Below are 14378 nucleotides of genomic sequence, written 5' to 3'. Positions count from 1 at the left end.
GTAAAATTTTTCAATGGTGACCAATTTGAGGTTACCCAAACTTAACAGAGTCTTGAAACACATGCATAGAATAATCATTGATATGTAAGCTTGTCCTTTTCTCGTTGGCACCCCCTCTCTCTAGTCTAAATACATCAAGACGTACTTAACTCAAGAACCCACCCAACTTCATAGAATTTCTTCCTATGGTTGGTTTGTTCCAGTTTAATTTAAAAATAATAAATGATGATAGAATAACCGATTTTATCAAAAATCGTAACCAAACCAACTGTCAACTCAAAATCTTACCTAGAATTACACCAGGGCTATTTTTATTTTCGCCACACACCACCCTCTCCAATTTCTTTCTTCGTCATCATCTATATAATTCTTTTTATTTTATTTTGCTATCCACAGTGACATATGAAATATGTAGCAATTTCGTTACCGTCATTAATGTTCCTTCCTATAATCATTAAACCTATGTTTATCCGTAACCTAACTTCCACACTTGTATGGAATGCTGCTCTTCATAATAGTTCTTTCAAATTCATGGCAATTGTATTGAATCAATAATTAGTTCATTAAAATTCATAGTATATTTTTATTTTAATATTCTTTCCATTTTCATGAAAAAAATATATATTTTTGCTTCAGGGTAGCAATAACCTTCAATTGGTGAATGAATCGACAACAGGAGGCCGTTTCATAAAGCTGTTCGTAAGTTAAGAGCAACTTTAAGAACGACTGGTGAGCCTTTCTTACGCGCTAAATAATCACCATTGAACATTTCATACCACAAGAAAGGATTACCAGTCGTTCTTAACTTACGAACAGCTTTATGAAACACCCACCTGGTACTCTGTAAAAATGTGGTCTTTAAAGGACAAGTCCACCCCAACAAAGAGTTGATTTGAATAAAAAGAGAAAAATCCAACAAGCATAACACTGAAAATTTCATCAAAATTGGATGTAAAATAAGAAAGTTATGACATTTTAAAGTTTCGCTTATTTTTCACAAAATAGTGATATGCACAACAAGGTGAGTCAGTTGATGATGCCCATCACTCACTATTTCTTTTGTTTTTTATTGTTTGAATTCTACAGTATTTCATTTTTAATAGATTTGACAATAAGAACCAACTTGACTGAACCATATAGTATCAAACAATGCTAATTCCACATGTTCAGGGAGGAATTAATCGTTGTATCACTTGACAATGAGAAGAAAATTAGAATATTTGATATTTCATATAATGAAATACAAAAGAAATAGTGAGTGGATGACGTCATAGTCTCCTCATTTGCATACCAGCCAGGATGTGCATAAAACTGTTTTGTGAAATTAGGCGAAAATTTAAAATGTCATAACTTTCTTATTTTACAACCGATTTTGATGAAATTTTCAATGTTATGCTTGTTGGATTTTTCGTTTTTTATTCATATCAACATTTTGTTGGGATGGACTTGTCCTTTAAGTTAAGCCAGCTAAGGGGAGCGTTTCATAAAAGGGATTGTCAGACGTTTTATCCTTCAGTTACCATAGTAACGGTGATTCTTACCCAATCTGGGGAGCGTTTCATGAAAGGACTTGTCAGACGTTTTATCCGACAGTTACCATAGTAACAGTGGCTATCAGCCAATCAGAATCAAGGAAAGTTGACAGACGCAAAATGTTGACGATACACTCCCCATGTACAACTAAACCATGACTATCAGAATATCTCCCCTGTGGTTAGACCTGGAAGGGCTGCTTTTGGATGATGGAATGATAAAGAGTATCCTTATTGAAAAAATATAACTTCAATGTTAATTTCCCTTTTTATAGCTAGGTACATGGTTAGAATCATTAAAGAAACGCGACAGAAAAAAATGAGATTTATAAAGAAATCCTTTTTTATTCGAATGTCTTGCATTATCTTTCACCATTTTCATGAACAGTCAATTATGTTATTGTTACTCAGTTACAGTACACATGGTACAGGGTTCAATAAACGTGTCCTGCATACAGCGTGCTATGAAATACTGGAACAGAATCTATACCATCTCTCAAACAAGTACTGTAAATAAAATTACAACAAACATGCCAAAATATTGACAGATAAAAAGTAATGATAGTTTGAATTATGGCAATACATTGGCATTCTCACACACACACACACACAAAATGTTTCATTCTCTAAGATTTTTTTTGTCCAACCTTCATGTCGTAATTAGTTTATATATATTGCCATATATTACTGTATACAGGTTTCAGACGGAAGGAGAGATATGTATATCTTCCGAACTGGTGCATAATACCTAAACTTTTTTTTAGATGGAAGTCTATATAGGTGAGGTTCGTTAAACACCGTGACTTGAGAGCACCCTTCGGGTAGACCGCAGTGAAATCATTGCCTGCTGCAAGACATCTTAACAGTATGGCGGTATCCTTATGGAAAATCGTAGATGTTTAAAAAAAATTACTTACAACCTGGCTTGAAACGACTTGCTGGATGATTCATAAAGCTGTTCGTAACCTACGAGCAACTTTACGAACGACCGGTGATCCTTTCTTGTGGTACCGGATTTTCATCGGTGTTTATGTAGTTCAGAAGAAAGGTTCACCGGCCGGTCGTTTCGTAAAGTCGCTAGTAACTTACGAACAGCTTTCAGAAACACCCACCCGATCAGTATGTCAGGCCTTAAGTATTGCAGTTATAATTGAATTAGTAGCTGAATCGGTGAATTTTATTTGATATGTTTAAAAATCATAATAGTGTAAGACAATAGGCCTATCATCTGGGGAGCATTGCATGAAAAGGCTTGTTGGATGTTCTATCCAAAACAGGTTTTATCCGATTGTGCTCCTTGGTCAATCGACATCTAACAAAACTTGTCGGATTCGACAACTAGTCAGACCAAAGGTTGATGAAACGCTGTCCAGAATTTCATTTCATACTGAAACCAATTCCGTCTGTCGGCATTGCATGTACTCAATGACATCATGCTTTGATGTGTTGAAACTGAAAAATAGTTCTCTTAGTTAGCTATATATTCAAAGAATGAAAGGAGAGCAGCCTGCTGAACTAACATCAAAATATACACAAAAGCTTTCATATTTTTCAAAATCATAGTTTGATAAGTGAAATTTGGAATGCAACGACCATAGAGTCCAATTGAACATTGATCGAATATTCATAGATTGCACAAATACAACATTCGGGCGCAAATAAATAGAGTTCAATGATTGCTAGAAATTATATACACTGGGACAAGGTAAACTTAAGCTATGGTCACACCAACAAAAACCGACTCCAACCTTCTGGTACGAAATCCTTTATTTGTGGTTGAAGACCTTTTTTTTTTTTTTTGCTTGTCAAATTTTTTGGCGGACGATTTTGCCCCCCTCCCCTGTGGAAAATCCTAGGTACGCCACTCGATGGCATGTAATAACTTTCTGTGAGTCGATTTCAGCGATGTGACTGTGATACTAAGGAGCTTTCGTAATTTGCGACGGGGACGGATTCTTCAACATAGAAAATCTATTGTCAAAATCCTTTCATAACAAAGAAGACTTTGTCGAAAATCGGTTAATAAATGCAGCAGTTTCCTTAAGGACTCTGGACAAATGACATACTTGCAATTTTTCATCAGCTCCAAAACTTAGAACGATCTGCTGTCCCGGTTCACAAATTTTCGACAAAGACCTCTCAGCTGTTCATTGTGATTGGAGGGGCATTTTTAGTGCATTTCCGTTGCAATTGCAAAAACACGGTACTTAAGGCCACCGCACACCTATACGACTGTTCGCGATCCGATTTTGGAACAAATCGCAGTTTGCTCATTTTCTTTTCTGAATATATGAATGGACCATATCATTTTATTTGAGGTTAAAATTAATTGAAAGAATACTAATATAACAATTTTTTAAGATTGTAAGCCAAATTAGTTTCAAATCGTAGTCAATCGTATGACTGCTATGACGTCATTACGACTAGATATTATATTTGTTTTTATTCTAAGAAGGATGATAGCATAGTCACAGGTTTACGTATTCGTACGATGATTTCGAACATTACATAGGAAGATATTCCAAGTCTCAATATTAACATCAAATTCTACTACGTTTTATTCCAAAGTTGAGTCGCAGACCAATCGCAAGGTGTGCGGTCGCCTTTAGCTAAGTTTGGCAACTATTTGAACCATACCATGTTTATTCTACAGTCACAGAACATGTAAATGCTTGCGTGTCAGTGAAAACAACACACAACATTATATTACTGAGCATGCAGCTGCTGAAGCTTCTATTGCAATCCTTCTTTCTCTTCGTCTTTTTCTTCTTTCTTTTTCTTATATTTTCTTTTTCTTCCTCATTCTTTTTTGTTTCGTTTTCTTCCTGCTCCTTTTCCTCTTTCCATAATTGATCTTCCTTCCCGGGCTTCCTCGTTCTGAACCACAAACGCCTGCTAGCTGTGGATCCGGGATTTTATAAGAGGGGGAAATGTTTCCAGTTTGTTTGGCCAAAAAAAATGGGCAAAAAATAAAGAGAAATACTGTCGTTGGCAAGAAATTACTTAATCAATTTCTTCCATAAGCTTACGAATTTTCATTTCGTCCGCAGTGAGCACTCGACATTATATCGACATGTTTTAATGACCAGGGGCGGTATTCTGAGGTCATTCTATCTTTAAAATATTTTATTTTATCTGAGATAAAATGGATCTCAGAATACCACCCCAGATCTTTTCGAGTAGAACATTTCCATCTCTATATACCAGGGAGTATTAATCATGTTAATAGAACAAGATAAATGTTATTATGTGATTACCTTTGTCCAATAATATGGTAACAGTATGATATTTAATAATGTGACAAGGTTAATTTTTTGGTAATTAACATGAAATTGAAATACATTCATGGTCTCAGGAATCTAAATACCACACATTTATCTTTTGTAATGAATATTGCTTTTGTGCAGTGTTCACTATAGCACCTGTTCTGATAACGTAGATCCCTTCTCTATGTGCATTGTACCAAGTTCCTTCCTCCTCAAAAACGTTTGCCTCAGAAGGGAAATGATTTTCACCGAGGTAGCATAATCCGACATTGCACTTAAACGCTATGAAGCCCAATTTCAGAGCCATTGTGGTCGTCAGAACTTCGCTCTGTAAATTTATCATTTGCTCCTTTAACGCTTTGACGTAGGCGATGACGTTCGGATTGGCTTTCATGTACGCCAAGCTGAGACTCTGGGTGCGGATCGCGCCGAACGTTATCCAGAGATCACACTTGTCGTATTTCTGCCAAAGCAGAGGAATTGGGTCTTTCAACCACACTGTATCAGGGGCTATATGCACGACATCAACTCCCGCCTCGAGATAACCGAGTAACACGTCACAATCAGATGAAGACAACCCAGCAATGCGCGCACCTTGTGATCGTCTGCCGGCTACAAAGCTCGTCCTCTCGAATTTCTTCGAGTTTTGTTTCATCATTGTCAGGGTTTCATATGTACGTTGGTCATCTGCGATTAATGTGACGTCATACTTGATATGTAATCTGCTAAGGCTCTCAAACCAGTTTAAAGTAAAATTGAGCAATTTGATGTTTGTCGTACCGATTATCCGTATATTTCGATCAGTGTCTGATTTCCGCGCGCTTCCGTTATTCATGACGCCTTTTCGCTGAAAGGGCGCGAATCGAGTATCTCTGACGAGTTGATCCGTGACATTGCTATGGTTTCCATGGAGATGATGGCGATCATCCATGTTGGTTAGATGAGAAGCATTTTTAAAAAGTTGATTTTTATGACTAAGCGGGCTGGAATCAACGGTTGTTACAACATAGATCCTGTGAGCTGAAATTAGAAGAAAAAATAGTCAGTGTGAGTTATGTGATTTACAAAAAAACATCAAGCTACATATATTTAATGGGGGGAATGGCAATCTATACAGCTATTCTCTTTTAATTTCACCACGCTTTTTAACTAGTCCCAAAAGGGGATTCTCGCCCTAAAATTATTATCCATTTTAAGCATAATATTTTCTGACAAACAAAACAGAGAAATGTGGGGTTTTTCTAAAAAGAAACATTGAGTTTTCCATTTGTTTATCTGTGGTTTATCTACATTCATGTTTTTATCGAATTATCGAATTATCCATTTATTCATTTACTTATTTCTCTTTCGATTTATTTATTGGTCCTAGACCCGCCACTGCAACTTACATCGAATATAACAAGCCTTGATTGTCCATACGGAAAACAGCATGAGAACAACGATCTGACCCATGGTCAATGCACACAGCAAGAATTTAGAGTGATTGCATCTGCCTGAAGACCATCCCAATGATTGAGTGGCGTATTTCCTGGTGCCAGGTGTGAAATGATCGCTGGTATCAAGATCCATTTTAACAGACGACATCGCTCGAGCACCATCAGCCATGACGAAGATCACTGTAAATTACATCTGATCAGCACCAGCGTGAAAGAAAATGATCCACTGGTGATTGTCGTGCACGACCGGTTCTGCGTGACGTGAAATGGGATCGAGATATTTATATTAGATAGAAATATAACGAAATTAACTATGTTTGATTTCAAAATGTGAAAACTTTGAATGCTGCAATAGAATTAAGTGAAGAGACGATGCAGATACATCGACTCACTTGGCACTCTTCGACTTTACCAAGGCTTTTTGTCAAGGTTGGCGATGAGAGATTCCTTGGTAAACTATAACATGGAATCAGGAGTCTATTACTGGACTTGCTGAGAGAGAGAGATGCCTGTAATAGGCCTAATCCAACGTAGCCAAACGAATTATTATTTGGCGTCCCTCAAGGAGCAGTCTGGGGGACACTGATGTTCTTACTGTCAATCAACGATCTACAACTATATCGTAGCCAAGCAAATGACTATTGGGCGTCCCCCCAAGGAATAGTCTTAGGACACTGTTGTTCTTACTGTTCATCAAAAAATCTCCAAGACATCATTCGGAGGGGAAAATATTTTGAAGAAAAAAAAATAGAAGTGTGTACATTTTAATACCCAACGCCATGCCCTGACCCGAAAGGGGTGTGAATTAGATTTATAGACTTTATAGGGGCTTGTCTCATACATTTAAAGAAAAGGTGAACCAACCAGGAAGTTAACGACAGAGGTCCTGAGTATACCTACCTAATTCATACGAATACCAGAGCATTGTTCCGGGAATTGTTAGTGAGACTCCCACTTCGCTGTAGATACAGATACATAACAATGATGCCTGTTCCGACAAAATCAATGTGAATGTATTTTGTGCTTTGACCTATAAACTGAGTAAAATCAACATTTTTCCACGAATTTATCAGGTTTGTAAATTCGGAACCTATACCTTATCCGGATCTAGTAATCTCATGTCCCCCGCCCCCCCCCCTCTCACTCTCTTTGTGTGTCAATATCTATTCTGTACATTAATCAGTATTAAAGGTCAAGTCCGCCCTAACATCAAATTCATGTGAATAAAAGGAAAATCACCCGAGCAACCAAAATACTCAAAATTCTATCAAATTTTTGCCTAAAATTGTTTAGAGATGAAACTGGATATGGATAGTGCGTCCTAAATAAACAGTTTCAGGAGACATTTTTTTATCCATCATTATCTATCTATGTAGATATAACATTCACACGCACACCCTCCCACACCCCCTTATACATACCCTTACATATATATATACAGTGTGTCCCACAAAAAACGAAACCGAGATTTAGCGATGATTTATCATAACTTAATCATAAATACAATAGACAAATGACCTATCAATGTAAAGCTTAGAATCTCCTCGTTCATCTGATATTACTTAGATTATTTCTCATTCACGCATGAGTGAGCAAAAACAATTTGAAGAAAGGATACCAAAAACCCATTTGGCGGGGGGTATCTGAATTTCAAAAAGAAAATCACATGCCTAAAAAGTTCAATATCTGCTCTTTTATTTGATATCTTAATCACAAAAAACGGTCTAGAAGTAAAAAAGTTATGTTCCCTCGAAACAATGCTTGTATTTCCATTATTTCATTAAATAAACGTGTTTTCACCGGTTTCCCAAGACTTAATGCATGGCTGATCGTCAACAAAACGGAGTGTCGAGTGAGCTTGAACGCTAGCCTGTAAAACCTCTTCATTTTATGAAATTATTAAAATTCAAGCCTAATTTCAAATAACCAGAACTTTGTTATTTCTTGACCATTTCTGTAATTGAGGTATCAAATTAAAGAGCAAATATTGAACTTTTTAAAAATGTGGTTTTCATTTTTTTTTTGGAACCCCGATACAGCCCGCCAAATGACTTTTTGTAATCTCTTCAAATTGTTTTTGCTCACTCATGCGTGAATGAGAAATAATCTAAGTAATTTCAGATGAAAGAGGAGATTCTAACTTTACAATGGTAGGTCATTTTGTCTATTGCATTTGTGATTAAGTTATGATAAATCATCGATAAATCTCGGTTTCGTTTTTTGTGGGACGCACTGTGTATATGTATATATATATATATATATATATATATATATATATATATATATATATATATATATCGTTTTGGTTGTAAAGAGAGTGGATGTGTCAAAGTGTGAGAGGGAGAATGTTAAAAGAGAGGGACGCATAATATAGCTGATACATATCAGCTGTAGACTTTGATTTATGATTTATTAGACACAAGTGTCAACAGGCTGTGCTTTATTTAGATGTGCATCGTGCAGTAGAGATTAAACATGCAAGGACGAGTCTGCTCTCAACTACCTGATTATACAATGTACACAAATATGACATGAATATATGATGATTGAGGTAGGCCTATTATCATACAAGGCTCATTTTAATCGTAGGAGTTAGGACTATCCTTACAATAAAATATATCATGAAGAAGGCTGTACAATTAAATATAGTCATGATTCAAATTTCTGCCTTCTGCTATTATATTGTGCATCGATCATATATTACCGACATATGGATTTGAAGCTGTAGGCATATTATTTACGTTTTGTGTAGTGTACATAATACCTGGTAGAAAAACACATTTTTCATCAAAGCAAGGCCAAAACAGCTCAATTTCTTCCTAAATGTAACAAATTGCAAGTATACAGTGTGTGCTCAATGGTTAATGAACCTCACTAGAAAAATGAACACATATAAAGTGCTAAAGACCTGCCAATGTTTTGATATTTAAATGTGTAATCAGGTGATAGTATACTCAATAAAGTATGTTTCTCTGGGCTTGCCGAACATTGCAATTTTGTTACTTTTGAGCACAACTGTATATCTTAAAAAAAAATCATACGTGATATACTGAAAATTACATTATGGTTCATAGGGCGCCTTTATATTTCTGGAAAATCAATAGGTCACCATCCTGTTATTTATGCTTGGAGTAGAAGGTAAATCTTATTCCATTCAAAGTGGAACATAATGATGATAACATTGCACTTGAACGCTGTTTCCGGTGACCTTCGAGACAGGATAGACACTCTGTCCCTACAAAACATTATTAAACCAGAAATTGGCTTAACAAATCAACTGCTAGCTTTCTATGTTATTATGATTAGAGTTCAATAGCTACCAACTTAGGCTACTGAAGATACTGTATCTCCAGTATCATGAGTATACAGCTAGCACCAACATTGACATGCGGTATCATTACTACATTGGGAACGTATGGCAAATACCGCAGGTAGAGTAATTTTACACACACGACAGACTCTTGAACTCTATAAAAGCAATGTACCTGACCATTCATCAGCATACCCCAAGCATCTGCATAAGCAATCAGGAAATATTTTAATTTAAAAAGTTGAACATACCATGGACATACTACCATGAACATACACACATATACACTACCAAATGAGTTTTCTAAAATATAGAAAGTATGTAATTTCAGATTAGTAGACAAGTATAAGCCATATATACATGTAAATGATGGTATAATTATTGGTATAAGTATGAAGTTAGGTGGCTATGATGGCGTTTGTTTGTGCGTGTATAAAAAACTATTATCAATCTTAATAAAATATACTGCTGTAATTTATTGCACTTGCTTGAACGGGAACTGTATAAAAATCTTCAGGGATTCCCCATATATATATATATATATATATATATATATATATATATATATATATATATATTCCACAGCATCAAATGCATAATGCATATATATACAATACGTACAACAAGTACTTTCGCTCACCAATATGATTCTCACTCACATATACAGCAATGTCCAATGCAATGCTCCTTGTAATTATGCTATGCCGGTGTAGCATTGGACGTGAATCCATTTATCATCATAAGCTTCGACGACGATGAGGTTGCAATCTACAGCTTGCATTATACTGTTATACTGACAATAATCCTGGCCCGAATCCTGGACATAACAGTTACGTAGTATTATACACGGCACATCGTCGGTAGTGGCGCGACCGAAAATCGCTGTATGCATGTGATTGAAATTTGTTGCTTCAGAATTCACCGAGCGTTAGTAACATTTTTCCTAACACTCTCCTTTACCTTCAATCTAAAACCACAACTGTATTCGTATTCATTCTGAACCTTGAGCCTCCATTTCGAGCTAAAATAACGATGGCACAACAATTCGAAATGAATGTATGGAGACCTTATAAATATTTGCATTTGTACAAAAGAACACACACCTTCCTCGGTCACCAGGGATCGGCGAGCTTGATATATTGGTGTGCACATTTTCATTTGTCAGTGCTTGTATCTGGTGGAAGCACATACTGTCTGAAACCAGACTAATATGGTTGGATTTGTTGTTAGAATACGAGTTGAAATGGGTGATATATGATGTTTGTTTGTTTGTTTGTTTGTTTGCTTGCTTGGTGGGTTAATTGTTTGTCTACATGGTCAGAGAGGAGGAGCTAAAGAGGGGGGAGGGGGTGGGCGGCGGTGGTGGACGATAGATGTGGAAGCAAACCGACTGGATTGAGTTCTGCTTGACTGCGTACCAGTGTAACTGTGATCATCATTGAATCCCATGGACATTTTATTGAAGGGCTCTTCAACAAAGCTTCAAGTTTGGAAACTGATACCAAACGCAATATCATGGCTGTGAAGGCTTTTTATTAAAAAAAAACCCTAGAACTAGCAACATGCATTGACAAGGAAGATCTAAAGTCGATTTGGATATAAAATACTAATCCCCGAATAGGCCTATCTTGGCGATGTTGTAATTCTGATGTGAATATCAAGAAAATGTGCCTCGTGTGTCTTGATTTTTACCCAATTGGTAAGAAAGCATGAATGCTTGTAAATAGAGCACATAATGCTTAAAGGACAAGCTAGTCCACCCCAACATAAAGTTGATTTGAATAAAACGAGGAAAATCCAACAAGCAAACACTGAAAATTTCATCAAAATCGGATGTACAAAACAGTATTATGCACATCCTGGTCGGTATGCAAATGAAGAGAGTGATGACGTCATCCACTCACAATTTCTTTTGTATTTCATGTATGAAATATTCTAATTTTCTCCTTATTTTCTTGTGAAACAAAGTTTTATTCCTCCCTGAACATGTGGTATTACCATTGTTTTAACATTTTATCAATCATCTGTAAAAATTGAAATATTGTATTATTCAAACAATAAAAACAAAAGAAATAGTGGGCGGTGGACATCATCGACTCTCTTATTTGCATGTCACTTAGTTGTGCATATAACTGTTTCGTGAAAAATAAGCGAAACTTTGAAATGTCATAATTTTCTTATTTACATCCGATTTGATGAAGTTTCAGCGTTACGCTTGTTTGATTTTTCTCTATTGATTCAAATCAACATTTCTGGGGTGGGCTTGACCTTTAAGGTTCTTTCCGAGGGACCTGGTAATAGGACAAATGGCAAACTAAAGGGCATTAGCGCAATTATTACCTGTTCCGGGTATTTCTTCTCATACATGATAAGCAAAGTAAATTGGATTACATTATAAAGTTGACAAGGTATACATGTCAAGAAAAATAACAAATTACTCAATGACTAAGTTGTAAAAGAGGTTTCTGCAGAAAAGCAAAAGTTGTTGCACCTAGATTAAAAGCAGGGCTTGGATAGGTCCATAAAATATGAATGGTATAATAATAATTTCATTGTTTTTCATAAAAGTACAGGATTAGCCCAACACTGTTTTGACTGGAACCATAAGTATAGACAATTACAAAGTGACAAATTGGTATTAATAATACAAAAATGTGTTACTCATACCAATTTCATTACTGTTGATACTTTTTATCATTTTCGCATTAAGATATATCGTTTTAAACTTGTAAATAGGCATTATTTAAAAAAAAAATCATTTCTCAAGAGGAAAAAAATATTAACGTTCGGTCTAATAATCGACAAGTAAAAAAAAATTATAGAATCAGAATCATAGTAATAAAAAAAATAATTATAGCTTGATTTATAAAGCGCTTTTTGCCTGGGGATACAAAGCACTGCTATTATTACCCCGGGTTTAGCTGTGCAATCATCTAGCTCTTTAGGAATCCCCATTTCATGTTTTCTTTTGTATTCACTGCAAAACTTACATTAAAATCCGTTTCAGTTATTCCGATGAGAATGACCAGTAATTTAAAGTGAATCTATCTGGATAGAATTGGTAATTGCAAGAAGACACCACTTAAAACTCAATTTCTGTTTATCATTATTATTTTAATAATGCATGATTTTCAATATAAACTTATGTTTGTTTTCACTTGGCGAAGGAAGTATTTGCACAAACAAAACTCGAAGCGGAAAAGAGATCTAGAAAGAGAGAAAGGGAGAGATGATTCAGAGAAGAGATAAGGAAGATAGCAAGACTTTCAATTCTTCAGCCGTATGTAACACAAATCTGAAATAGAACAATGATGTTAATAATGTGTATGATAATGATAATTGATGACAATAATAGTAATAATAATAACAATGATAACAATAATGATAATAATAATAATAACAATAACAATAATAATGATAATAATTTATCAATAATATGGTTAGTATTCGGTAATTAAGGTCAGACAAGTATATAGTGCATAATGCTTTTACAATAACATGAGTATCAAAAGAACCATACTACATGGTAATGAACCGGGAATGGTATCATTGTAACAACTAACGTGCATAATTCATGATTCCAAATTACATTTTTTCACTTCGACGGCGAAAATAATCTTATCTTATGAACCTTTTTTAGAAAGGACACTTTATTTCAGAGATATATAAATCATGATAATCAAGAAGTTGTATTAGCTTTATGTGAGAAACACATAAAAGGTTTATATACACAAGCCCGGAACAAATGTTAGAGGTTCACTTGATATGTCAACATAAGTGCAACACTGGAAAATGACTTTAAAATGCGTAAGTTACTTACTTTCAGCATATCCCAGACGTACAGCTATCCAAACATATTTGACTGCCTACAATGTTCCATTTTCTCTTCATTATTTCAAAAACACGCACGATGAAGTTGAACATAAATCCTTTACGATGTTAAAATCTACCACAGCATGCCTTTACATGGGTCAACTAGTCGTCAACCGGGTCGTCAAATTCGGGGAAGATGAGAAAGGTGGCGCCTCTTCAATTATGGAATCGGTGGTATTCAACAAGAACATTTCCTGTTCATCTTTTGGAGTGAAAGGGCGAAATTTGATCTATTCTTATTAAGTACTGTACGTACGTAGTTCATGGCTCACAAGTGAGACCATTGATTCTGAAGCAGCTTGAGTTTAGGTAAGAGATATAAATAGCACTATATATTTACAGATACATGCAATGTGATTTTAATGAGAACCAATCAACGCGTGTGAACGTGATTCCCTCATTCCCTTATTGTATTACAAGTCATGATGAAGAGATCCTTGGCTTTCCAAACGTTTGATACCCCCTCGAAAATGATAGATACTTTCATTAGGGGCTCTTAAACTTTTTATGGGGACTGGGTCACTTAGTTTGACTGAAATACACATTTCAATTTGATTCACAATTTATTGATCTACCTGCAATCCTCACACATTTTAGGGTTTTCATGACATAATTTAACAAATGTGAAAAATACAATTAAACTATAACAATTTAATATAAACCGTCAATACACGAAAAATCTGAGTAAATAAAAACCTTTGTAAATCTGACCATATTTTTACATGGAAAGAACATGATGCGCATCGGATTGAATGGTAATAAAACTCTGTCGATGATAATTATAAGAATCGGGGGACATGACATTTGCTCCTGCGACAATTGCTCCGGACTTTCGTCAAACTTTGTTGCAAATAGGGTTTCATGTTTGGTTAAGGGTTAGAATGAATCTATGGTTGAAGTTAGAGTCATGCGATTAGTGTGTGGAATTTATAGCGGAGCAAATGACATGGAACCAAACAAA

General features: G+C 35.5%; 1 protein-coding gene across 3 annotated transcripts; it reads right to left on the bottom strand.

Annotated features, from left to right (window-relative positions):
• Positions 1 to 1852: 1852 nt before the first annotated feature.
• LOC129270111 (uncharacterized) lies at positions 1853 to 13708 on the bottom strand. Of its 3 annotated transcripts, none has more exons than XM_064105857.1 (3): positions 13365 to 13708; positions 6187 to 6486; positions 1853 to 5818 (listed from the first exon to the last, which is right to left on the bottom strand). In XM_064105857.1, exons 2-3 carry the CDS (start codon positions 6401 to 6403, stop codon positions 4884 to 4886), a joined length of 1152 nt encoding a protein of 383 aa, XP_063961927.1. In that variant the 5' UTR covers positions 6404 to 6486; positions 13365 to 13708; the 3' UTR covers positions 1853 to 4883. The 3 variants fall into 3 exon arrangements, with proteins under 3 accessions (XP_063961927.1, XP_063961926.1, XP_063961925.1); XM_064105856.1 differs by lacking the exon at positions 13365 to 13708 and adding an exon at positions 10204 to 10692; XM_064105855.1 differs by lacking the exon at positions 13365 to 13708 and adding an exon at positions 10185 to 10654.
• Between the last annotated feature and the right edge of the window lie 670 nt (positions 13709 to 14378).

The sequence above is a fragment of the Lytechinus pictus genome, chromosome 10 (genome assembly GCF_037042905.1).
Source record: "Lytechinus pictus isolate F3 Inbred chromosome 10, Lp3.0, whole genome shotgun sequence".
Classification (NCBI taxonomy): Eukaryota; Metazoa; Echinodermata; class Echinoidea; order Temnopleuroida; family Toxopneustidae; genus Lytechinus; species Lytechinus pictus.
This window is presented reverse-complemented; position numbering and strand designations above follow the sequence as displayed.